Raw genomic sequence first — 24,319 nt, 5'->3', positions numbered from 1 at the left:
AGGAGAGATGGTATTTATGCTTGAGGGCCAACACGTAAAATGAATGATTGTGGATTACCAAACTTATCATCCCGCTATAAGCAATAGAGAGTTTATTTCCTTTTGACCCTTCTTGTCTAAACCTTTGTTTGAGTATTTAGCACCTAAATGACTTCAAAATCAAACGGTATTCGACTACAAAGTTGTAGACCAACCTATAATTTTTATATAAAGTTTGTATTTGTCCAAATTTATATGAAAAAGTTATGAAATTTCAAAAAATAAGTTGAAATTCAATGTACAAAGGCGGAGAAGTATCCGGGTAGCCACTATACCCACAAGCTGGAGGTCACTATTAATTCATCTTGGATTATGACGGGACCGTTGCTACATCCAAGCCAAAAAAAATATCATAGATTTGTACTATAGTAGATTCTTAGTTCTAACATTTCATTCACAAAAATAGTATGAATTGATAATCTACACAATTCAAAAAATGAATATGTGTCTGAGCACACCATATGCAAATAAAACCAACTGAGGGAACAAAGATAACAAATCAACAAGGTCTCTTACACCTCGTTCACCAAAGTGGTATTCTCATCTCACATTTGACCATTAGTGACACACAATATTTGTAACATGTGGCTAGTCCATGGTGGATCTGGATTTAATTGGAAGCTAGACACTTTTGTAACAAAAGTATCTTAACTTCATGCCAAGTTTACACCCAACAAGAACGGGCACTCACTATCTGTAATGGTTATACATCATTGGCATTTAAATCATTTTTAAAATGGATTGCATCTACCATGCATCTCTGAAAAAGAACCCATACGGATGCTTGGTATTGTATGTCATTAGCAAATAAAATTAAAACTATGGCAAAGAACAAACATAGGGAGGGAACAAATAAAGAAAGACATGCTTAAGTTGACCATGGTGCTGCTGTGCTGGTGCTGAATGAAATTCAAGAGAAGTTGTCCTAATCTATCTAGGTGGAATACTCATTTTGGTCCTTCAACTATTGCACGAGGCTTAGTTTTGTCCCTAAACTTTCAAATGGCCATTTTAGTTTTCAAATTTTTTTGGTCTCAGTTTCATCCCGTAACTATCAAAGTGGTCAATTTAGTCCCTAAACATTATATTTCAGGCTCAGTTTCATCCATGAATTATCAAAGTGTATTTTAGTCCTTAAATTTTCCTTTTAGCTCAACTTTGTTCATGGTCCTATGTGAGACACTGTGTTGTCAATTCCAACACCACCCACAACTTGAGACGCAAAGTCATCGTTATGTACTATTATCCTTGGCGTCGTCCCAGCTACCAAATCGGATAGCATACTTTCAATATTTAAATCCATATTTTGAAATGAATATAAGTATAGATCTGAATATTCTTGAATATTTTTTTTCCTATGAATAAAAAAGTATTATTTTTTGTCCGCAATTGATTATTACTTGAGCCTAATGCTATAAGTAGCTAAGGAAAACTTAGATCTGCTATTGTTTTTTTTTTTTTAAAAAAGATCTGCTATTGTTTCAATTTATCCACAAAACAATGTATTAAATTGCGTTCATAATAGCTATAATTGCTTCCCCACAAAACAATGTAGTAGGATATATACAATAGTACCATGTAATCAGCTTTTTAGGAAAAAGTGCAGGCATATTTTTTAATGTTAATGAATAATACCAATCGCTTGTTTTTCTGTGGTCACAGTCACATCATTATCGACCATTGTTTCTATCTACAGACAAACTGATACACCCCCAATCAATAAAACCAAAATTTCATGGTCACATTCACATGCACATGACCATCACAAGCTCTGCCAAATAAGAGTCAAAATACCTATATTTTCACAAATGAACCACCAGAATTACAACAAACAACTACTAAGTCTGAACCATGAATTTGGATTACATATGGGGTAACACACAGCCTCAATAATCACAACGTCAATGAAGATGCTATGCTATGAACAATTATATAATCTTTGTGAGCAAAGTAAAGAAAGGATGACTGAGGCCATCATGGTAATGGTGAAAACTGAGCTATTCCTTTTTTTTTTCTGCAAAATCATGCACCTCTCTTGTTTCTACATTGCAACAGTAGATCTGAGTCCAGGAGCTAGTATAAACTAAGTTTCCTCAAGATGAGCCATCCTTTCTTTGAGATCTCATCAATCTTGGATCTAATTCTGTTCTGTATATTTGCAGGGAAGAGCTCAGCAGCATATGCATTGAGCTTTGCAGCTAGTGTTGATGTCGAGAGATCCTCCTCTGGCAAATTGCCAATCAATTGCAGGAATGGCTTGGGCGTCAGTTCAAATTTGTAGCATCAAAATTCAGCTCATATAAGTGCAAACAGGAAATAGAGGAAACATGATAGCATAAAGCACTGTACTTTTTTATGCGAATAAAAGCACTGTACTTGTATCCTCAAAGGGATGTAAGAGGAATTGCTACCTTATGTTTTCGTAGGGTTGCCCTTAATTTTAATGCTGGAGGTTACTTTGTTTGACTGAATCCATACAGTTGAAATGGAATACTTCAGCTTGCAACTAAATAGACACTACATTCTCATCGACATGCACAAGGTCACTGGGGACAGTTACAACAATCCTCATCATGTGATGGATATTTTGCAGCAGACCATAGATCAAGTCAGATTCACTGTGGGACTTATCACGTGCTACAAACACATGAACCTTATTTGCCACCTCTATCCAACTACAACCGGGTTGTTTCTTTAGTCCTCGATTATTCATCTCTGACCTAATTTCTGCTGCTTCTTTCCACTTACCAGCTGAAGCATAGATATTGGATAGGAGAGTATAGGTTCCAGCGTTACCAGGTTCTGCTTGTAAGAGATTTCTAGCTGCCAAATTGCCAATGCTCTCATTTCCATGTGCATTACATCCACCTAGAAGGGCACTCCAGACAGAACCTGATGCAGGTTTAATCTTAAGATAGTGAATTAATCTTTTGGCGTCATCAAGTCGTCCTGCTCGGCTACAAAGATCAATCAAGCAAGTATAATGTTCGTCACGCACTGCAATTGACCTATCATTTACCATGGATTCAAAGATCTTAAGCCCTTTGTCAACCAACCCAGAGTGGCTACATGCTGAGAGCAACACCACATAGGTGACATCATTAGGCCTATATCCATTTTCTTGCATCTTTTCATACAAGCGGATTGCTTCTATGCCAACACCATGGTGCGCATATGCCGCAATGATTCCATTCCAAGAGATCAAGTCCTTCTCCCTTGAAAGATCAAACAACTTTCTTGCCAATCCAATTTCACCACACTTTGCATATACATTCATCAGGGCAGACTCGACAAAAGTATCAAACTGAAATGCTGTTTTGCATATCATTTGATGCACCTGCTTCCCTTCACAGAGTGTCGCGAGATCGCTGCATGCATCAAGTGCACCCAAAAATGTCACTTGGTTTGGTCTGATACCTGCCATTAGCATACCACTAAATAACCCCAATGCCAGCTCACTCTGCTTGCCTTTCAAGTAACCATTCATCATGGTCGTCCAAGTGACAACATTCCTTTCTGGCATCCCATCAAAGAGCTTCCGTGCCCTCTTCAAATCTTTGTTTTGTATAAAACCAGTAACCATAATGTTACAAGAAGCAATATCCCTCTCAGGCATCTTCATGAACAAATCCAGGGCTTCATCAATCCTGTGGTTTCTTGTGTACCCAGATATCATGGCATTCCAAGAAACTACATTCCTCTCTGGCATGCTATCAAACAACACTCGAGCCTCCTCAACCTTACCACTCCGCGCAACACCATCAACCATCGTCGTCCAAGCCATTACATCTCCTTTCCGGCATTCTCCCAAACAGCTTCGCGCGCCTTATCCACGCTCCCTGATCGCACCAGCGTGGCCAGCAGAATGTTCCACGAGCCGGCGTCCCTGACCGGCATGCGGTCGAACAGCGCGCAGGCATCACCCACCCTGCCCGCCGCGGCGTACACCTCCAGCATCGTGTTCCAGGAGACGACGTTCCTCTGGGGCATCCGCTGGAACAGCGCCTCGGCCTCGTCGACGAGGCGGGCGCAGGCGTAGCCCGAGAGGAGCGCCGTCCAGGTGACCACGTTCCGGCGAGCGTCGGGGCGGTCGAACAGCGCCCGCGCGTCGCGCAGCATCCCCCGCCTCGCGTACGCCGACACCAGCGCCGTCCAGGACACCACGTCCGGGTCGGGCGTCCCGTCGAACAGCTTGCGCGCGTCCCACACGCGCCCCGCCGCGGCCAGCTCCACGATGAGGCGGTTCGGGTCCTTCGCGCGCTCGATCCCCACGGCAGCGGACGCGGCAGCCCCGCTGCCGTAAGATACGTAGGCGGCGGCGGCGGCGGCGGCGGCGGCGTGCCGGAGCCGCGGCGAGGAACGGAGCCGGCGGAGCGCCGCCGAAGCTACCATACTTGAGAGATCGAAGAGGTATGGGCCAAGTTGGGCCAGGGTGGTGCTATGAAGTAGTACTAATTAGGCCCAGGCCAACGTCTGCGCTGCGCCTGTGCACCGCCGTGAAGCCACTGCCCCCAGAACGCCCCGTGCGTGCTGCAAGAGGGTGCATTCCTGCCGCCAGGGGTGGGGAAAAACACCCAAAAAAACGAAAAATCACGCTGAATCGAATGCCAAACAACGAATTTTTGTGGTTTGTTCGGTTGTTCGGTGTTTTGACTTGATGCGATTTTCATCTTACCATACAATATTCGGTACTCCCTCTGCACTAAAAAGGATACAACTATGTGATTTCTATCTGTCAAACTAATTTAAATTGGTCAGATTTATGATGAATAATATTAATATTTATGTCTCCAACTAAGTTTACTATACAAATATATTCCATATAATTTAATAGTACTTATTTTGTATCATATGTATTAGTATTTTTTTGTACAACTTTGATCAAACTTTAAAATGTTTGACTCTAGAAAAATGAAAATTGTATTCTTTTTATAAATGGAAAAGGAGTACTGGTGTTTGGTGCGGTTTCTATCCAGTTTGCAAACACTAACAACCCGCATAAACCAAACTTTTCATCTTACGATATTCGATTTTTTTTTTCAAAGAGAAAAACAGCCTCTCTACCTGGGCCTCGAAGCCCGGAACGGGTCCAGCCCACGAAGCAAGCAGACCAAGCGTCAGCCCGCCACGCCCCCGACGCCCGTTTCCTCTTTTCGCCACTCAATCAAAGCCTCCGTTCTGGCCGTCCCATCCTGCGAGCGACGGCTAGGATTGCTGGGTCCCACGCGCCAGAGCCCAGCGCGGTCACCAAACCTTTGTTTTTACTCCGTAATACGTGTATACGGCAAAAACGCTAGGCTATCCTTTCGAACAAAAAGCACCCAAAACCTTCCCCGAAAGGCGAAGGCGACAAGGCCGTCGAATCGAATCAAATCGGGGCCAGGCGGCCAGCGAGGCGGCGGCGGACGAAGGGCCCACGCGTCAGAGACTACAGAGCGAGGGGGGTCTCACGCTCCGGCGGGCGGTACGATGGCCATGGCGCCGCCCTCCTCTTCCTCCGGCAGAGGCGGCGGCGGCGACGGCGCCGGAGCCGCCGACCCGATGGCGCTCGTGCAGGGGTACACGGCCGAGGAGCTCGGCATCGCGGGGGAGTTCCTCGCCACCTGGCTCCCCTTCCTCTCCGCCGGCCTCTGCCCCTCCTGCGCCTCCTCGCTCCGCGGCCGCGTCGACTCCCTGCTCACGCGAGGTAACCGCCGTCCGCCTTCTGCCGTCTGTGCGGCCGTACGCTTGTGCTACTAGGGTTTCTCGTCAGTTCTTGTGCCTGACGTGCATCCAACCAACCCGCGCAGCAGAGGAATCGCCGCCTGCCGCCGCAGCCGGTCGATCAGATTGAGCCGTCGGGGTGGGACTCGGATCCGGCGCACCCGCAGAACCTTCCTTTCGAGCCGAGCGGTTGGGATTCGGATCCGCCCCCACCCCCGGCGCCGCCGCCCGCGGAGAAACCGAGGATGTCGTGGGCGGACATGGCGCAGGAGGACGAGCTCGCCGCGGCGGCGGAGGATGACGCGGCGGCAGCAGCTGCCGACGATGGGGACGAGGGGGCCGAGGCGGGGAGGCCCAAGGTGCGGCTCACGAGGGAGCAGCGGGAACAGAGGAGGCTCAGTAGCGTGGTGCGCAACAAGGATTTCAGGTGCTACGAGAGAGTTCATGGCCAGCTCGTCAACATCCTCGCTGGCCTTGAGCTTCATGCAGGCGTGTTCAGCGCAGCTGAGCAGCGGCGGATTGTCCAATGCGTGTATGACCTCCAGGCGAGAGGGCAGCGTGGGGAGCTCGGAGGTGAGTCTCACTCACTGATTTTTAATGGTCTTGACTCATGATGTGCTCTGTCCAGAAGTTGGGGTTGAATTTGCTGCATTTTCATAATGACTAGGCATTGGAGGAATGTTTGGATAAAGTCAACTTTAGCTCAGGACTCGTGACAATCAAATTCAAAGTGCCACAGTTATATGTTACCATATGAGGTCCATTCTGTAGTACCAGAACTATCCCCTCTAGTATGATTATTATCGAAAAACCTATAGCTGGTAGTAGTATAGGAAAATAAACATTTTTATTATTGAATGCCACATGCCCATTAGTTTTATTACACACATGAGCATGGTTTTTTAGGCGTTGTGGGGTCTTGTGACCTCTAGCTGACAGCATGGATTTTAAGGCATCACCTAGGCGACAGGGCGCTCATTGGGGTCAAGGCGTTGCTGACGCCCAGCCAAAAGAAGGGAGGAGAAAAGCAGGGGCCATGAGGAAGGATGGAAAAGCAGGATGAGAACAAGTGGGCGGCACGACCCTGTCTCCTGCTTCCTTCATCCTCATAGGCTCTGGTGCAATGGCTGGCATAGCTCTGCCCCCCTGGCTCCCAGGATGATGGCCAGTGCAGATCTGCTCCTGCTCAACTATGGCGGTGGTGATCTGGAAGGGGGCAGCTGCAGGGATCCATTTGACTAGTGGTGAGGGGGCGATTCATGGCCCATGGAGGCACTTGGGGGTGGTGGGCTTGTCACTGCTCTTGCTGGGTGGTGGTGTCGAGGGACTGGAGAGGCGGCACAGAAGGGGAGCAGACTTGAGAGGTACGGTATACCTGAAGTGTAAGCCAGAGTGGAGCGGTGGCTTTGGGTTGGGCTGTTAATCTGCTAGTCGGGGCTCATTTGTTATTGTGGTTATAGCCCATTGAGTGAATGACTTATTTTCCTTCTCTGCTTTATCTGTAATTATGGCGATCTGTCTTGCCCACTGGTGATAGAGGGTGGTGGGTCATCATGCCTTGCCTCAACGCTTTAAGAACCATGGGCACCTGGTAGTGTCGTGTGGCGTTGGCCTTTGGGGACAGACCTGAACGCCTACAGAACACTTTGGAAACCATTCTCACGAGTCTGCTACATCGATATTCATGGGCGGATCCATGTAGAGTTACTGGGTGTGGCCGCACCCAGGCCGAAGTACAAAATAGGCAATAGTATGTACACTTCTACCGTATTTGCACCCCTCTCCCACGAACGTCTGCACCCACACAGGCTAGCTGAGCCAGCGTTGAAAGCCCACAGCAGCCCACAACTCCGCAACAGGCAGCCCAACGTGAACTAGCCTAGCTGACCTTCGGCTGCGGCCAGTTGTGGCATTGCTTCGCACTGGTCAGGTGTCTAGCCTTAGGGACATGGGCACCAGGATCCTATCGCCATTCGTCCACTGCCCTGGCCATGCTCTTCTTTATCCTGTTCATTCTTTACATGGCAAAGTAAGCAACTTCACATATTCTCTATTCTTTAGAGAATTTTATAATTATGGATGCCATTATTTGTGATAAGGAAAATACATTCTACTAGATCCTTAAATCCCTCTAGTTCAAACCTTTTAATGTTGTATAGTGTGAACCATAAAACTTTATATTCCAACACACCAATCACCAAGAAAAAAGAATGGACTGTATGTGTTATATCGTCGCAGAAGTGGGAAAAAAAAAGATGACGAGCCGCAAGACTGGTGCCTAGCGTGTGGGAGGGACTGATACACTGGTACCAAATAGCGTTATATTGAACCATATGGTCGCACCCCCCTCAATATTTCTCTAGCTCAGCCACTGCCGATATTTACATGTTCTTATAAATCATAAGCCATAGCATTCCTGCATTACTAACTCAGCATCATTTAGTGTTGTCCACACAATTTTCTGGTTTCCTTATTTTATGTTCTTGTACATCAATTGTAGTTTTTCACATCAGCATTTGCAAGCAGGCAAACATGAACATCTTACTGTATATCTTTAGGTCCTTGATCAATTTTCTATCACGTTTCAAGTATATTAATAGTATTGTGGGCTCTCCTCAACTTGGCTCAGGCAAATCCTTAAACGAACCTGATTCTTCACATTTCAGAAAAGATCTCCTTTTGTTGAAACCATACAGAAATGCAACATGTAGAATGGAATATGCACTTGTCATTACCCCTGTTTTGTGGGCTGATTGCTCGTACCACATTTTATTGTAGCTTGTTCTGTGGAGCCAAACTGTAGCCTTTTATTACTACAAAAATGCTAGCCTGCATAATAATACTATAGAATAGATAGACTTTTGTGACTCCAGTCCACACACATTCACCATGAACACACTAATAGGTAATCACAACTTGACTATATGCATTGAAAGCTTTGAGAAGTCAATCATACAAGCTTCTCAGTGACCAAGTCAAGCTGGTGGTTTATACAAATTCGTTATTACAGAATCATATTATTTTGATTTCAGTTCCTCCTTGTGGCCTTGTGGGGTGGATGTCTTAATTAAATTAGTCAAATTTTGTCAAATGATTTCTTTTTTTAACTGAATTAACATTTTAGAGAAAGCATAAATATAAAAAATCAGTTGTATTTTAATTATGATGTAATTTTAGGTACTGTTATACTTCATATATCTTGAACTGTATAATATAGTATTACATTCATAATGTTTTCTCTTGATAGTTGAATGCTAATATGTTATTCATGTAACTTGCAGTTGTTCATTTGCTATATTTAGCTTCCTATTTTTGTTTGTCTAAATCGAGTTATCTTTCCTCTCATGATAGAGCGCACATATACAGAACCTCAAAAATGGATGCGTGGTAAAGGCCGGGTAACAATCCAATTTGGATGCTGTTACAATTATGCTACGGTACTTTCCTCCTTTGAAAATTCCATCTTGTGAACTATATTTGTACATTTAAGCATTGTTGAACACCCATCTGTAAATCTAATGGTAAAATCTATCATGGCAGGATAAGAATGGAAATCCACCAGGCATCATACGGACCATTGTTTCTGATCCAATGCCTGACCTCTTCAAGACTATGATTAAGAGATTGGTACGATGGCAAGTTCTGCCTACAACTTGTGTACCGGACAGCTGCATTGTAAATATATATGAACCTGGAGATTGCATCCCACCACATATAGATAGCCATGATTTTGTTAGGCCATTTTGCACTGTTTCTTTCCTCAGCGAATGCAACATTCTTTTTGGATCTAACCTGAAAGCTTCTGCCCCTGGAGAATTCACCGGTTCAATTGCGATCCCTCTCCCTGTCGGGTACATATTCTGTCATGTTCTTTCCGTCTGCTAATAGATTTCTTATGCTAGTTGCACTTGTTTATTGTTATATACTATATATATATGGATAGTTTGAAAATGGTTTTGTTTCTTGACATTTCAAAGTTGTGAATATATATGAATATCAAGACTGTTTAGTGGGTCATTTGAATTCTGTAGATGATTGCTTGTTGCATCGTACTGTGATTTGCTTAAATTATCTCCTTTGCCCTGTATTTACTTTTTTACAAAACAAAGTTTTTGCTGTGAATGTCTATTTACTATGATTTATTGTGGCGTGTCTATTTACTATTTTGGTGTATCTTTAATTTATGATTTGCACAGTAGTATCCTTGTTTTCCAGTGGTACAGTTCACAGAACTCATATTGCTAAATCATTAGGCCATCAGTTCAACTGTACGGTTCTCTTACTATATATGAAAACTCACAGATCTGTCCTTGTTCTGAATGGCAACGGTGCTGATGTAGCAAAGCATTGCGTTCCAGCAGTCCCTACCAAAAGGTTACACTCATCTGTTGTATTGTTTTTCAAAATTCATTGAACTATTTGGTATTCAAAAATCTAATGCGCTACTTTCTGAAACACAGGATATCCATTACATTTAGAAAAATGGACCCAGCAAAGCGTCCATTTGATTTTAAAGATGACCCAGAACTGCTTAACCTTACCCCTCTTGTACAAGAAACTGGCATATCATCAGATGAAGGCAAGGGAAAGCTACCTGACGTCCAAATAACAAATCTGAACAAAGTATCCAGAGGCAAGAGGTCTAAAGGAAGAACAACTGCTGGGAAATATGGAAGCGGCATTCTTGGAGAACAGCCTTCTGGGCTTGCGCAAGCCCCTGCAGTCGAAGTGCTGTCACTGCAAAGCCTGCATGGCCAGCGCCCTGTGTCTGCCTCAAGTGCTGAGAGGGAAAGGAATTCTGCTTGGAGGTCAAGGGAATTGAGAGATCAATCTAGTACGCCTGGCTTGCAATCTCAAGTTGACAATACCAGGGAGTGGCCACGTCGGTCGGTGCACGAGAGGTTGCATGGTAACGGCGTGAGCTCGGGTGAAGATGGTGTGGAATCTAGGGAAAGGAGACCACGGGTGGAGCATAGGCAGATATCGTTGATAAACCGAACAATAAACGATGACATGAATTCTCTTTCGCTCGCAAGCCGTGAATCAGGCGACCAGTCTCGTGCTGGTGTGCGAACCATGTATAACAGGCCCCGGAGGACCAGAGTAATCCTGGATGATTGAGTTCTTGGGATGCTCATGCCTGCATATCTTATGGGAAGACTGTTGACATCTAAAATGATATTTATTAATCTGTATATTTCATTGGGTTTTGGTGTCACGAAAAACACCAAAATATAGCGTAGAACTCCTCTTGGTAGACGTGTATTGAGTGAACTAGTTGAGACAAAATTTGTTGCAAACATGACAAGACTGTTCTGTAGATAGAATCTCTTGTAATTTTGATGACTGGTGCATTGGTGATTGATGCCTACTCAATAATTTGATGCAATCCTAGCTGGACTGAGGTTTACAAATCGTGCATGCTCTTGATTGTCATTGCCTCATTGGTGATCGTAGCAGGGTGGAAACCCTAGAAGAGTCCGATCCGATTGTTGTTACTCATACAGTCCAATCGATCGTACCCGGTGTGGTCCGCTTCGACAATCCGAGGTCGGCACGCCCGTATCTTGCGCCGCCACCATAAAACCAGGGCACGGCCACGATTAACGCCCACGTCTTCCCAAGATCAAAACGCAAACTCGCCAAGACGCGGTTACCGGCGGTTTTGAAGCCACGGCGATGTACTCCCACGACGGCGGCCCGGTCCTCCTCTACCCTCAGCAGCCGCCGTCACCGCCTCCTCTGTGCAGCTTCGTCCACATCGTCCCCCAGTACACCATGGTGGAGTACCCGCCGCAGCCGTCGCCCCTGGTGTTCACGCCCGCCGGCGGCGCGTTCTTGGAGGCCGCCGCCAAGGAGGTCCGCGCCGAGGTGCGCGACGTGTGGGCCGGCAACTTCAACGATGAGCTCTCCAAACTCTCGGCGGTGCTGCCGCACTACCCCTGGGTGTGCGTCGACACCGAGTTCCCCGGCGCGGTGCACGACTCGGACACGCCGCGGTACCTCCGCGGGCCGCGCGAGAGCTACGCGCTGGTGAAGAAGAACGTGGACGACCTCAAGCTGCTCCAGGTCGGGATCGCGCTGTCGGGCCCCGCCGGCCGCTTCCCCGTCGCGTGGCAGTTCAACCTCCGGGGCTTCGACCTCGCGCGCCACCCGTACGCGCCGGCCTCCGTCGCCTTGCTCCGCGCGCAGGGGATGGACTTCGCCACGATGAACGAGTTCGGCATCGCGCCCGACGACTTCGCCGTCGGGTTCCACCGCAACGGCCTCGCCTGCGGGCGGCTCACCTGGACCGCGTTCTCGGGCTCCTACGACTTCGCGTACCTCGCCAAGGTGCTCACCGGTGGCCAGCCGCTGCCGGGCACGCTGGACGGGTTCCTCGCCCTGGTCCGTCAGCTGTTCGGCCGCAATGTGCTCGACGTGAAGCACCTCGCCAGGTGCTGCGCCATGCGCGGGGGGCTGGAGCAGGTGGCCGCCGCGCTCGGCGTGGAGCGCGCCGCCGGCCGCGCGCACTGCTCCGGCTCCGACAGCCTGCTCACCACCGACGTGCTACTGGCAATGCTGAATCGTTTCTTCATGAACGCCAATGTGCTTGCGCACGCAGGAACCATCGTAGACCTAGCCTAGTTTCTGCAGTTCTTTTCTAGTGTGCATATGCTTAGTGTAGTTTGCACTGCAGCCATGCAGTGTCCAACTGCTAATTTGTATTGCTGTTAGAAAGTTTTTGATTTGAGACTGCTCTGCATTTGATTATGTGTTTTTTATATCGATTATTAATCTGAACTCTCAAGCATTCGAGTGACTGGTTCGGTATAGGCACGATCTGAACAAATTTTGCTACTAAGTACTGGCTGACAGTATTGGTTATTTGACCATAGCAAAGAAACATCAATCAAGCAGTAGAACTGGTTTGCCGTGATTGAAGGCCGCAGGTTTACTTAGTGTCCAACTGCTAATTTGTACAAATTTTACCTTAGTGTCCAATTGCTAAGTTGTACAAATTATTACTGTTAGAAAGTTATTGATTGAAGGGGGTTCGTTTACTTCTCTTTGCTCTGCATTTGATTATGTGTTTTTATATGTTTTTTGTCGACTAATAATCTGAACTCTCAAGCAACTAGAGCAACTGCAGTATAGACACGGCCTGAAACTGTCTGTCTGTATTCAATATTTGACCATAGCAGAATTGCAGAAACATCAATCTGAATTACAACTGTTTTGTAGTGATACAGTGATCAGCATGCTACCTGGAGTACATATGACAGCAGAGAAGCAATATAACATAATAAAATAATGGAACCTGATATTTTTTTTTTGCCTGTCGACAGAGCAATGGTTTCTGCCAGAAAGAAGAGAGAGCATACTGATTAATAGCACAGGTATAGTACATAGTACTTCCAACGATCCAGATGTTTTCCCGAAGTAGACAGTGCTTAGAGACTACTAGCTTCCGCTCACCTCTGCACTCACCTGCAATTGAAGGGCACACTCCAGGTCCAAAACCACGTCTTGCATCGATGGACGGTCAAAAAAACGATGAGCAAGACACTTGTCAGCAATTTCGAGGAACCTGTTGTAACACTGTGGATTAATTTTCCCCTTTAGATAGGGGTCAATCCAATTAAAATCCCTCTTGCAACGCCGAGCCCAAACTTGCAAATTTACCTTTTCCTCTGGATCTCTAAGGTCAAAATGTGGACGAGCACATAGGACCTCAAGCAAAACGGCACCAAAAGAATAGACACCCAATTTCTCAGTTAACCAGTTGGCAACATCACCGGGAATGAAATCACAATCACCACCGCCAGTGTCACAGCCCACTAATTCAGCCAAGCCAGGATCAGCCATTTTGTTAGCTGAAATTTTGGGCACCAATTCCTCCTTATCCAAAAGAATATTTACCCTCAGGTTATGGTTGATGAGTTGGGGTGTGTTTGCTTCGAATTCTGTTAGGCAGCTCACCTGGAGCCCTGGCAGGTTCAGGCAGCTCCGCCCGGGAGCGAACCAAATAGGGGCTTGGTGCTTGGCGCCTCTTTGAAGATAGTGCAGGCCACGGGCTACACCGATACAGATCTCCAGACGCTGCTTCCAGGTAAGTGAGTTCTGGGTCTCGAAGAGATGCTCATGTAGGCTTCCATGATCAATGTAGGTGTACACCAGGATCCTCTCGTCATTCTCATCGCAGTAACCAATAAGGGGCACAATGTTGATGTGGTTGAGCTTCGACCTGCTTTCTACAAAAGAACGAAACAAATCTCCATATTCATCGTGTTCGTATCCATGCCACAAACGCTCTACAGCCACCATGGTTGCTCCACCATCTATCACTCCACGGTAAAATCTACCGACACCACCCAGACCAAGAAGATGCGACTCATCAAAGTTCCTTGTTGCGGCCACCATCTCTGTATATGAGAAGCGGCGGCACACGTGCTTTCGCAACTTTCCCTTAAGCGAAGCTTTCATTGATTTGCTAAGACGTTCTGCCACATGTTTCATCTCAGGACGTTTATCCCTTTTCATCTTCAGGCACTCAGCTGCCAGCTTTCCCATCTCATCAAGAATATTCTTGTTTCTCGAAGGATCTAATTCAGAATCAAGAAATTTTCTCGCCTCTCTGACCCGGCCACTTTCAAGAGCTTCAGCAAATGCAGTAACAACACTTACTTGTCCATCCGTTGGTGTTGCCTTCTTCCTAGTTAATAATTCCAAGAGGACAACTCCAAAACTATAAACATCACTCTTGGCAGTGACACGTCCATCCTTAGTAAACAATGGGTCTATGTAACCTATGCTGCCCACTACATTGCCTGTGTACAGCGTCATGTCTGTGTTCACCAGCCTTGATATTCCGAAGTCTGATACTTTTGCATTTAGGTCATAATCTAGCAGAATATTATCAGGTTTGATGTCCCCGTGAATGACTTGAGTATTCTTGTAAGAATGCATGCATGCCAATGCCTCTGCACACTGTGTTGCAATTCTAAGCCGTATATCCAACGGGATGGGAGTGTTATCACGGTGAAGAATGGCAGTCAGATTTCCGTTAGGCACATACTCGGTGACCATCATTAGGGCATTTTCCCCAACACAATAACCAATGAGTCTGACTATGTTCTTGTGGTTGATTTCACGATGGACGACCAGTTCTTTATCAAAGTTTTCTTTCACGTTGTGAATTAACCTCTTCACTGCTACCATACTTGCGTCATCGAGGACTCCTTTGAAAACTTCTCCAAATGCACCTCTCCCGATAATAGTCTTGTAGTTGTCTGTTATTCGTCTGATCTCACCTTCTGTGAAGCTTTTTATGTTACAATTGCTATGCATTGTCCACTTTGATATGTCGGCCCCCTGGATTGACTCCTTGTCTGTCTGAAGATCCATTTTCAAATAGCAGCAAACATAAATATACACATCAGTTAGCTTTGACTAAAATGCTGGATAATACAAACTGCAAAGAAAGATCAACACAGGCAGCAAAGTCGTGCTAAGTTTGGCAGGATGTAGCTCTAGTTGGTGCACATGGAAAATTCCCAACCAAACCGGCCGTCAATCTGTTCAACGATTTGACTGAAGCAGTGGAGACATCTTCTTGACCTAAAAACAAACATTCCCAAGTTTTAAATCCATTTTTTGGGCAACGGTGATTTCGTAATTATAGCTCCAAGAACTAGTGAAGAAGCGAGTGGTTGTAGGTACAAGTAGGGGCGCATATAGGGGTGGGTAGGGGGCTCTACTCTCTGCTGTTCAAGATCTCAATTAGAAGCAAAGGAGGAGGGGGAGAAGAGAAAAGGAGGAGGAAGAAGAAAAGGAGAGAAGGTGGAGCAACCGTGGATCGAAGAAGAAGAGAGCCTCGCATAAATCAGATTTGCATCCACCATAATCGTTCATCGACCATATAAATGATGTGTAGCTGCAGACCAAAATTAATTAATAGGAGGACTATCGAGCAATGGTCTCACTAAAATCTGTGAAAAATTGAAGATCAACATTGAAGGAAGCACTTCAATTTTTCTTTTTTCTTTGTTCCAGTAAAGTGGCAGTGGCGCGTGCGGCGTATCTCTGGTTGTGCAGATTGTTAAGGCAATTCATGGATTCAAATACGAGCATGCTAGATGCATTATTAGAGATGGCAAAACCGCAAAGGCGGATTGACGAAGACATACCTGATAAGCCTCGATTTAGTTTGCTGCTGAAGTGGGCGACCAGAAGATCAAAAGATGGTGTCCTTGCGTCTCCAGCCCTTGGAGATGGGGCAGCGAAATGAAATAAGGAGAGGCACTTGCGCCCAAGTGTCGGTGTTTTGGACCGGGGTGCTCAACCAACCAGTGAATTTGTTCTGCGTACTTTCGATTCTGGATGATGATGCAAAGAGACACAAGGTTTATATTGGTTCAGGCAATCGAGGCCCTACGTCCAGTCTTAGAGATCGATCTTGTATTCCTTGCACCGGGGTGCTCGTAGTAGGGGGTTACAAGCTAAAGGAGAGAGGGAGCTGGTCCCAGGTCTCAGCAGGGTGTCGTGCGGATCGCTTAAGACGTTGCTCTCAGGCGGTAGGGATGTGCGTGTGTGTGTTTCAAGGTCTTCTTCTTTTTTCCTTCTAACAGCCCAAGTCCTCTCCTTTTATAGCATGAAGGGAGAACTAGGACGGTACATGAGCTAACTATACGGCGTCGTGTGAACAGAGGCGGCGTGTCCGGGCCCTGTAGCCTGTTCCTGTGGCGGCGCAGTCGTCGGAGTGGTCCGTCCTTGGAGCACTGGGGCGGCGTGGCCGTCCCATCAGATCCTGTGCGTCGTGGGAGTCCCGGGACTGCCTCGGAGTGGGTGCGGCGGTGAACGTGCAAGCCACTGTAGACGAACTGTGCGCGAGGCCGAGACTTGGTCGGTGTCGAGGCTGCACCGTGGTGGAGGGGTCTCAGCAGGCACGAACCCCAAGATAGCCGAGACCTTGGTGTACAGTGCCGAGGCCTCGAGTGGGCGGCTGATCGTGGGTACAGTGGTAGGACACAGTGGCCGGTAATCCCCGCCGTACCCTGTCCCAGCCGGTATGGCGCTGATCGTGGACACAGCGTTAGGACACAGTGGCCGGTAATCCCCGCCGTGCCCTGTCCCGGCCGGTATGGCGCTGATGCGACCTCGGGTCACGTCGGCCATTCTGTGGCGTTGAGCCGTCGTCCGACTGAGATTGCGGGAGTGGTTGAAGCATTAATGGGACATGACGCGTTGTCTGGAGGGTCGGTCGAGGTGGGGGGTGACGGGCTGCGGGCGACCCGGCCTCAAGCGACACGGAGACTGAGGCCTCGCGCGATACGGAGAATGTACCCCCTGCCGAGGCCTTCCCTGGAGAGCCTCGGGCGAGACGGAGACGGCGCCCCCTGCCGAGGCCTTCCCTGGAGAGCCTCGGGCGAGACGGAGACGACGCTCCCTGCCGAGGCCTTCCCTGGGGAGCCTCGCGCGAGGCGGAGTTTGTTCCAGGATGCTGAGACCTCCTGCTCGAGGCTCGAGGCGAGGTGGAGGAGGGCCTAGTGGGCTCGGTCGTGGCAGGTGAGGGGCCCATGGCTTACCTTCTAGCTTTATTTTTTAGATGGGATTTTAGCGACCCATTTGATGTTTGCTTGGGGTACCCCGTTCTAAGGTACCCGACAGTAGCACCCGAGCCTCGGGGGGAGTGCGTGCACTCTCCCTGAGGGTTTATCGAGGCTGGGTTTATGCCTGCTCCGTAGGAATTGGTTTGTTTTTTTGAGGTTCCGGTGGATGCGCACGAGTGCACCCGCCGGGTGTAGCCCCCGAGCCCCTGGAGGAGTGAAGTTACTCCTCCAGGGGCTTTCTCTATTTTCGCGTTTGAGCGATTAGTTCTTATTGCATTTGCCGAGCCCATAAGCGCAAGTTCGGGTTGCGGGGGTCTCGGCGAGGATGTAGAAAGAAAAAGTCCTCTAGCCTCCGCACGGAGCGAGAGGATCATCAGGGCCCCCCCTGACTTTGGGTATGACCCTCACGCTTCCTTTCGCTCGGAAGGAGGGGTGGAATGTGCCAGGCTATCCTCGATGGGCGCGAGCGTGGACACTTCTGGTGAGCTGTTATCGGGTAGTCCGACTGGAGGCCCGAGCCCCGTTCGCTAGGGGACAGCTAGCGGTCCAGAGACGCACTCCAAAAGTACCAGAGGGCTTCTCTAGTGGGTGCCAAGGCCGTTCGCTGGGCCTCGGTGGCTCGATGCCTCCCTACGGTGGGATCCCATTCGGATACTTCCCTGCCGGTCTCGGACATGACTTAGGACGCCCCGAGCGACTGTTCGCTCGAGCCTGGGCCATTCGTAGGCTCGCCCCGAAGTCGTCCCTGACTCTGTTACCCTAGGGCGGCTGCCGAAACCTCTTGGAGGCCTAGCCTTCGAACCCCTGGACCGTAACGGGCTCGGTGGCCTTTATCGTGTTTTGTAATGAAACCTCTAGCATGGCTTTGAACCGTTTGTCTTGGTCTTTAGGTGCAAGAGGAGCCCCCGAGCCTCCGCCTGGAGCAAGAGGACGGTCGGGGGTCCCCTGACTTTTTCATCCGCCCCTCACATATCCTTTTCGTTCGGACGGAGGGTTTGTTTGCCGAGCCCATTCTGGTCTCGGTAAGGTTACAGGAAGAGCCCCTAGCCTCTGCGCAGAGCGAGAGGGCCGTCGGAAGTTCCCCTGACTTTTTATACGCCCCTCGCGCATGAGGGTTTGTTTGCCGAGGCCCCTTTTGGGCGTGGGCCCGAGTTGTGGGGTCTCGGCGTATTTGCAGGAAGAGCCCCCTAGCCTCTGCACAGGGTGAGAGGGCTGTCAGGAACTCCCCTGTCTTTTTGTATGACCCTCACACTTCCTTTTCGCTCGGAAGGAGGGTTTGTTTTGCCGAGCCCCTTTGAGTGCGAACTGGGGTCGCCGGGTCTCGACAAGGTTGTAGGAAGAGCCCCCTAGCCTCTGCATAGAATGAGAAGGCCGTCGGGGGTTCCCCTGACTTTTTGTGCGACCCTCGCGCTTTCTTTTCGCTCGGAAGGAGGGGCGGAATGTGCCTCGCTACCCTCGATGGGCACGAGCGGTGGCACTTTCAGTGAGCTGTTATCGGGTAGTCCGAGTGGAGGCCCGTACCCCATTCGCTAGGGGACGGCTAGCGGTCCAGAGACACTCCAAGAGTACCAGAGGATGTCTCTAGTGGGTGCCGAGGCCGTTCGCTAGGCCTCGGTGGCTCGGTGCCTCCCTACGGTGGGATCCCATTCGGAGACTTTCCTCCAGTCTCGGACACAACTTTGGGCGTCCCAAGCGTCTCGCTTGCTTGGGCCTCGGCCCCGTATGGGCTCGCCCGCGGTCATCCCTGACTCTGTTATCCTGGGGCGGCTGTCGAAACCCTTTGGGGCCCAGCCTTCGAACCCCTGGATCGTAATAGGTTCAGAGCCCGGTTCCTTCGTACGAAAGGAATAGGCTGTAGGGAATATCTTCCCTATTGGCTCGATACGGGCGGCGTGCCTTTTGAGGCAGTTTCATTGGGAGTCGAAACGACACCTGCTGCCGTAGTGGCCGAGCGTGGCGTGGTGGATGGGACGTAACTGTCCTCGCATTTAATGCGGGAGACGTGGGCGCGTGGGCCGGCAAAATCAGCTCGTGGTTAACCGCGCCGGATCGGGGGAAAACCTCCCCGATTTCGTCGCCCGTTCGTTTCGCCTCCTCCCCGCATAAATACCCGAAGACTCTCGCCCCTCCTCGTCTTACCTTGCCTGCATTAGCGCCGCCCCTGTCGAGCCATCGCTAGAGCAGCGAGTGCCGAGAAGAAGAGGAGGAAGAGCGAGCCTAGGGACAAAGCGAGAAAAAAGCGAGAGCGTGGGAGGGAGAGAAAAGACTCACCGCCGCACCTGATTCCTCCATCGCACCCATGGCCAGTGACATCGTTGTTGTCGAGGTGGACCCCTAGGATCCATCGGACGTCACCGAGGAGATGCTCCAGTCGCTTGTCGACGGTGGGCTCCTCCGCCCGGTGATCGACTCCACTAGGCCGGAGTGGATTGCTCCGTACGGCGAGCCGGAGCCGAGGCCTCATGACGGCTATGTCGTAAGCTTCGTCTCCTTCCACGAGCGCGGCCTCGGCGTCCCGGCGGACCGGTTCATGCGGGCGCTCACGCACTACTACGGCATGGAGCTCCACAATTTTAATCCCAACTCCATCGCTCAGGCGGCTATCTTTGTTGCCGTCTGCGAGGGGTATTTAGGGATCGCTCCCCATTGGGAGTTGTGGCTCCATCTGTTCCGGGCGGGGCATACTACAAAGCCGACGGGCACGTCGGGTAAGAGGAAGGCGGCGAGGGCCGGAGGCTGCACTCTCCAAGTGCGTCAGGACCGCCTGCTCCTCTACATCATGGCCCAACTCGCGTCCTCCAACCGCCGGTGGTACACGAGTTGGTTTTACCTTCGTAACGACGATGGAGGGCTTCCCCCCTACACCGGGCGGATTGTGGGGAGTTGCCCGGAGAAGTGGAAGTGGGGCGTCCCGAAGGTCGACCAGCCCAAGCTAGAGCCGCTCCTAGAGGGGCTGGCGAGGCTGTGGGGCCATGGCCTCACCATGGCTGTGGTTGTGGCCGCGTTCCACCACCGGAGGGTGCTGCCGCTGATGGCTTGGCGGCAGCGGCTGTTCGAGATGAAGCCGGGTGAGCCCATTGAGGGCACTCGGATGTCCTCCTCCGCCCTTTCCGAGGAGGAGATTCTTCGTCGGGTGGGGGAGACGGTAGAGGCGAAGCTGAGGGGCGGCAACTTGACCCCTATCGCGATGCGGCCATCGCGGGGGTTCCGAAGTAGACAGTGCTTAGAGACTACTAGCTTCCGCTCACCTCTGCACTCACCTGCAATTGAAGGGCACACTCCAGGTCCAAAACCACGTCTTGCATCGATGGACGGTCAAAAAAACGATGAGCAAGACACTTGTCAGCAATTTCGAGGAACCTGTTGTAACACTGTGGATTAATTTTCCCCTTTAGATAGGGGTCAATCCAATTAAAATCCCTCTTGCAACGCCGAGCCCAAACTTGCAAATTTACCTTTTCCTCTGGATCTCTAAGGTCAAAATGTGGACGAGCACATAGGACCTCAAGCAAAACGGCACCAAAAGAATAGACACCCAATTTCTCAGTTAACCAGTTGGCAACATCACCGGGAATGAAATCACAATCACCACCGCCAGTGTCACAGCCCACTAATTCAGCCAAGCCAGGATCAGCCATTTTGTTAGCTGAAATTTTGGGCACCAATTCCTCCTTATCCAAAAGAATATTTACCCTCAGGTTATGGTTGATGAGTTGGGGTGTGTTTGCTTCGAATTCTGTTAGGCAGCTCACCTGGAGCCCTGGCAGGTTCAGGCAGCTCCGCCCGGGAGCGAACCAAATAGGGGCTTGGTGCTTGGCGCCTCTTTGAAGATAGTGCAGGCCACGGGCTACACCGATACAGATCTCCAGACGCTGCTTCCAGGTAAGTGAGTTCTGGGTCTCGAAGAGATGCTCATGTAGGCTTCCATGATCAATGTAGGTGTACACCAGGATCCTCTCGTCATTCTCATCGCAGTAACCAATAAGGGGCACAATGTTGATGTGGTTGAGCTTCGACCTGCTTTCTACAAAAGAACGAAACAAATCTCCATATTCATCGTGTTCGTATCCATGCCACAAACGCTCTACAGCCACCATGGTTGCTCCACCATCTATCACTCCACGGTAAAATCTACCGACACCACCCAGACCAAGAAGATGCGACTCATCAAAGTTCCTTGTTGCGGCCACCATCTCTGTATATGAGAAGCGGCGGCACACGTGCTTTCGCAACTTTCCCTTAAGCGAAGCTTTCATTGATTTGCTAAGACGTTCTGCCACATGTTTCATCTCAGGACGTTTATCCCTTTTCATCTTCAGGCACTCAGCTGCCAGCTTTCCCATCTCATCAAGAATATTCTTGTTTCTCGAAGGATCTAATTCAGAATCAAGAAATTTTCTCGCCTCTCTGACCCGGCCACTTTCAAGAGCTTCAGCAAATGCAGTAACAACACTTACTTGTCCATCCGTTGGTGTTGCCTTCTTCCTAGTTAATAATTCCAAGAGGACAACTCCAAAACTATAAACATCACTCTTGGCAGTGACACGTCCATCCTTAGTAAACAATGGGTCTATGTAACCTATGCTGCCCACTACATTGCCTGTGTACAGCGTCATGTCTGTGTTCACCAGCCTTGATATTCCGAAGTCTGATACTTTTGCATTTAGGTCATAATCTAGCAGAATATTATCAGGTTTGATGTCCCCGTGAATGACTTGAGTATTCTTGTAAGAATGCATGCATGCCAATGCCTCTGCACACTGTGTTGCAATTCTAAGCCGTATATCCAACGGGATGGGAGTGTTATCACGGTGAAGAATGGCAGTCAGATTTCCGTTAGGCACATACTCGGTGACCATCATTAGGGCATTTTCCCCAACACAATAACCAATGAGTCTGACTATGTTCTTGTGGTTGATTTCACGATGGACGACCAGTTCTTTATCAAAGTTTTCTTTCACGTTGTGAATTAACCTCTTCACTGCTACCATACTTGCGTCATCGAGGACTCCTTTGAAAACTTCTCCAAATGCACCTCTCCCGATAATAGTCTTGTAGTTGTCTGTTATTCGTCTGATCTCACCTTCTGTGAAGCTTTTTATGTTACAATTGCTATGCATTGTCCACTTTGATATGTCGGCCCCCTGGATTGACTCCTTGTCTGTCTGAAGATCCATTTTCAAATAGCAGCAAACATAAATATACACATCAGTTAGCTTTGACTAAAATGCTGGATAATACAAACTGCAAAGAAAGATCAACACAGGCAGCAAAGTCGTGCTAAGTTTGGCAGGATGTAGCTCTAGTTGGTGCACATGGAAAATTCCCAACCAAACCGGCCGTCAATCTGTTCAACGATTTGACTGAAGCAGTGGAGACATCTTCTTGACCTAAAAACAAACATTCCCAAGTTTTAAATCCATTTTTTGGGCAACGGTGATTTCGTAATTATAGCTCCAAGAACTAGTGAAGAAGCGAGTGGTTGTAGGTACAAGTAGGGGCGCATATAGGGGTGGGTAGGGGGCTCTACTCTCTGCTGTTCAAGATCTCAATTAGAAGCAAAGGAGGAGGGGGAGAAGAGAAAAGGAGGAGGAAGAAGAAAAGGAGAGAAGGTGGAGCAACCGTGGATCGAAGAAGAAGAGAGCCTCGCATAAATCAGATTTGCATCCACCATAATCGTTCATCGACCATATAAATGATGTGTAGCTGCAGACCAAAATTAATTAATAGGAGGACTATCGAGCAATGGTCTCACTAAAATCTGTGAAAAATTGAAGATCAACATTGAAGGAAGCACTTCAATTTTTCTTTTTTCTTTGTTCCAGTAAAGTGGCAGTGGCGCGTGCGGCGTATCTCTGGTTGTGCAGATTGTTAAGGCAATTCATGGATTCAAATACGAGCATGCTAGATGCATTATTAGAGATGGCAAAACCGCAAAGGCGGATTGACGAAGACATACCTGATAAGCCTCGATTTAGTTTGCTGCTGAAGTGGGCGACCAGAAGATCAAAAGATGGTGTCCTTGCGTCTCCAGCCCTTGGAGATGGGGCAGCGAAATGAAATAAGGAGAGGCACTTGCGCCCAAGTGTCGGTGTTTTGGACCGGGGTGCTCAACCAACCAGTGAATTTGTTCTGCGTACTTTCGATTCTGGATGATGATGCAAAGAGACACAAGGTTTATACTGGTTCAGGCAATCGAGGCCCTACGTCCAGTCTGAGAGATCGATCTTGTATTCCTTGCACCGGGGTGCTCGTAGTAGGGGGTTACAAGCTAAAGGAGAGAGGGAGCTGGTCCCAGGTCTCAGCAGGGTGTCGTGCGGGCCGCTTGAGACGTTGCTCTCAGGCGGCAGGGATGTGCGTGTGTGTGTGTTACAAGGTGTTCTTCTTCTTTCCTTCTAAACAGCCCAAGTCCTCTCCTTTTATAGCATGAAGGGAGGACTAGGACGGTACATGAGCTAACTATACGGCGTCGTGTGAACAGAGGCGGCGTGTCCGGGCCCTGTAGCCTGTTCCTGTGGCGGCGTAGTCGTCGGAGTGGTCCGTCCTTGGAGCACTGGGGCGGCGTGGCCGTCCCATCAGATCCTGTGCGTCGTGGGAGTCCCGGGACTGCCTCGGAGTGGGTGCGGCGGTGAACGTGCAAGCCACTGTGGACGGACTGTGCGCGAGGCCGAGACTTGGTCGGTGTCGAGGCTGCACCGTGGTGGAGGGGTCTCGGCAGGCACGAACCCCAAGATAGCCGAGACCTTGGTGTACAGTGCCGAGGCCTCGAGTGGGCGGCTGATCGTGGGTACAGTGTTAGGACACAGTGGCCGGTAATCCCCGCCGTACCCTGTCCCAGCCGGTATGGCGCTGATCGTGGACACAGCGTTAGGACACAGTGGCCGGTAATCCCCGCCGTGCCCTGTCCCGGCCGGTATGGCGCTGATGCGACCTCGGGTCACGTCGGCCATTCTGTGGCGTTGAGCCGTCGTCCGACTGAGATTGCG

At 49.2% G+C, this 24,319-nt stretch overlaps 4 protein-coding genes and 1 pseudogene across 8 annotated transcripts; 2 read left to right on the top strand and 3 right to left on the bottom strand.

Moving 5' to 3' along the window:
- Window positions 1-1,506: 1,506 nt before the first annotated feature.
- LOC136522027 (pentatricopeptide repeat-containing protein At2g35030, mitochondrial-like) lies at window positions 1,507-4,605 on the bottom strand. The gene is given in 4 exon segments (XM_066515809.1): window positions 1,507-2,264; window positions 2,451-3,829; window positions 3,831-3,857; window positions 3,859-4,605. Coding segments are annotated over 3 exon segments (1,884 nt in total). The 5' UTR covers window positions 4,432-4,605; the 3' UTR covers window positions 1,507-2,264; window positions 2,451-2,545.
- Window positions 4,606-5,508: 903 nt separating this feature from the next.
- LOC136520359 (RNA demethylase ALKBH9B-like) lies at window positions 5,509-11,131 on the top strand (annotated as a pseudogene).
- Window positions 11,132-11,260: 129 nt separating this feature from the next.
- Window positions 11,261-12,773, top strand: LOC136520360 (probable CCR4-associated factor 1 homolog 11). Its single transcript, XM_066513832.1, has one exon. It carries the CDS (start codon window positions 11,422-11,424, stop codon window positions 12,367-12,369), a length of 948 nt encoding a protein of 315 aa, XP_066369929.1. The 5' UTR covers window positions 11,261-11,421; the 3' UTR covers window positions 12,370-12,773.
- A 129-nt stretch (window positions 12,774-12,902) lies between these two features.
- LOC136520357 (uncharacterized) lies at window positions 12,903-16,039 on the bottom strand. Of its 3 annotated transcripts, XM_066513830.1 has the most exons (3): window positions 15,912-16,039; window positions 15,234-15,342; window positions 12,903-15,117 (listed from the first exon to the last, which is right to left on the bottom strand). In XM_066513830.1, exon 3 carries the CDS (start codon window positions 15,070-15,072, stop codon window positions 13,186-13,188), a length of 1,887 nt encoding a protein of 628 aa, XP_066369927.1. In that variant the 5' UTR covers window positions 15,073-15,117; window positions 15,234-15,342; window positions 15,912-16,039; the 3' UTR covers window positions 12,903-13,185. The 3 variants fall into 3 exon arrangements, with proteins under 3 accessions (XP_066369927.1, XP_066369926.1, XP_066369928.1); XM_066513829.1 differs by having other exon boundaries at window positions 12,903-15,342; XM_066513831.1 differs by lacking the exon at window positions 15,234-15,342 and having other exon boundaries at window positions 15,912-15,995.
- A 4,507-nt stretch (window positions 16,040-20,546) lies between these two features.
- Window positions 20,547-23,420, bottom strand: LOC136521381 (uncharacterized). 3 transcript variants are annotated; one of them, XM_066515117.1, is made up of 3 exons: window positions 23,293-23,420; window positions 22,615-22,723; window positions 20,547-22,498 (listed from the first exon to the last, which is right to left on the bottom strand). In XM_066515117.1, exon 3 carries the CDS (start codon window positions 22,451-22,453, stop codon window positions 20,567-20,569), a length of 1,887 nt encoding a protein of 628 aa, XP_066371214.1. In that variant the 5' UTR covers window positions 22,454-22,498; window positions 22,615-22,723; window positions 23,293-23,420; the 3' UTR covers window positions 20,547-20,566. The 3 variants fall into 3 exon arrangements, with proteins under 3 accessions (XP_066371214.1, XP_066371213.1, XP_066371215.1); XM_066515116.1 differs by having other exon boundaries at window positions 20,547-22,723; XM_066515118.1 differs by lacking the exon at window positions 22,615-22,723 and having other exon boundaries at window positions 23,293-23,392.
- Between the last annotated feature and the right edge of the window lie 899 nt (window positions 23,421-24,319).

The sequence above is a fragment of the Miscanthus floridulus genome, chromosome 18 (genome assembly GCF_019320115.1).
Source record: "Miscanthus floridulus cultivar M001 chromosome 18, ASM1932011v1, whole genome shotgun sequence".
Taxonomy (NCBI): Eukaryota; Viridiplantae; Streptophyta; class Magnoliopsida; order Poales; family Poaceae; genus Miscanthus; species Miscanthus floridulus.
Note: the sequence above shows the minus strand (reverse complement) of the source record. Positions and strands in the feature narration are given on the sequence as shown.

Coding starts and splice junctions, on each gene's coding strand:
- LOC136520360 (XM_066513832.1), top strand. CDS start 11,422: ATGTACTCCCACGACGGCGGCCCGGTCCTCCTCTACCCTCAGCAGCCG.
- LOC136520357 (XM_066513829.1), bottom strand. CDS start 15,129: ATGGATCTTCAGACAGACAAGGAGTCAATCCAGGGGGCCGACATATCA.
- LOC136521381 (XM_066515116.1), bottom strand. CDS start 22,510: ATGGATCTTCAGACAGACAAGGAGTCAATCCAGGGGGCCGACATATCA.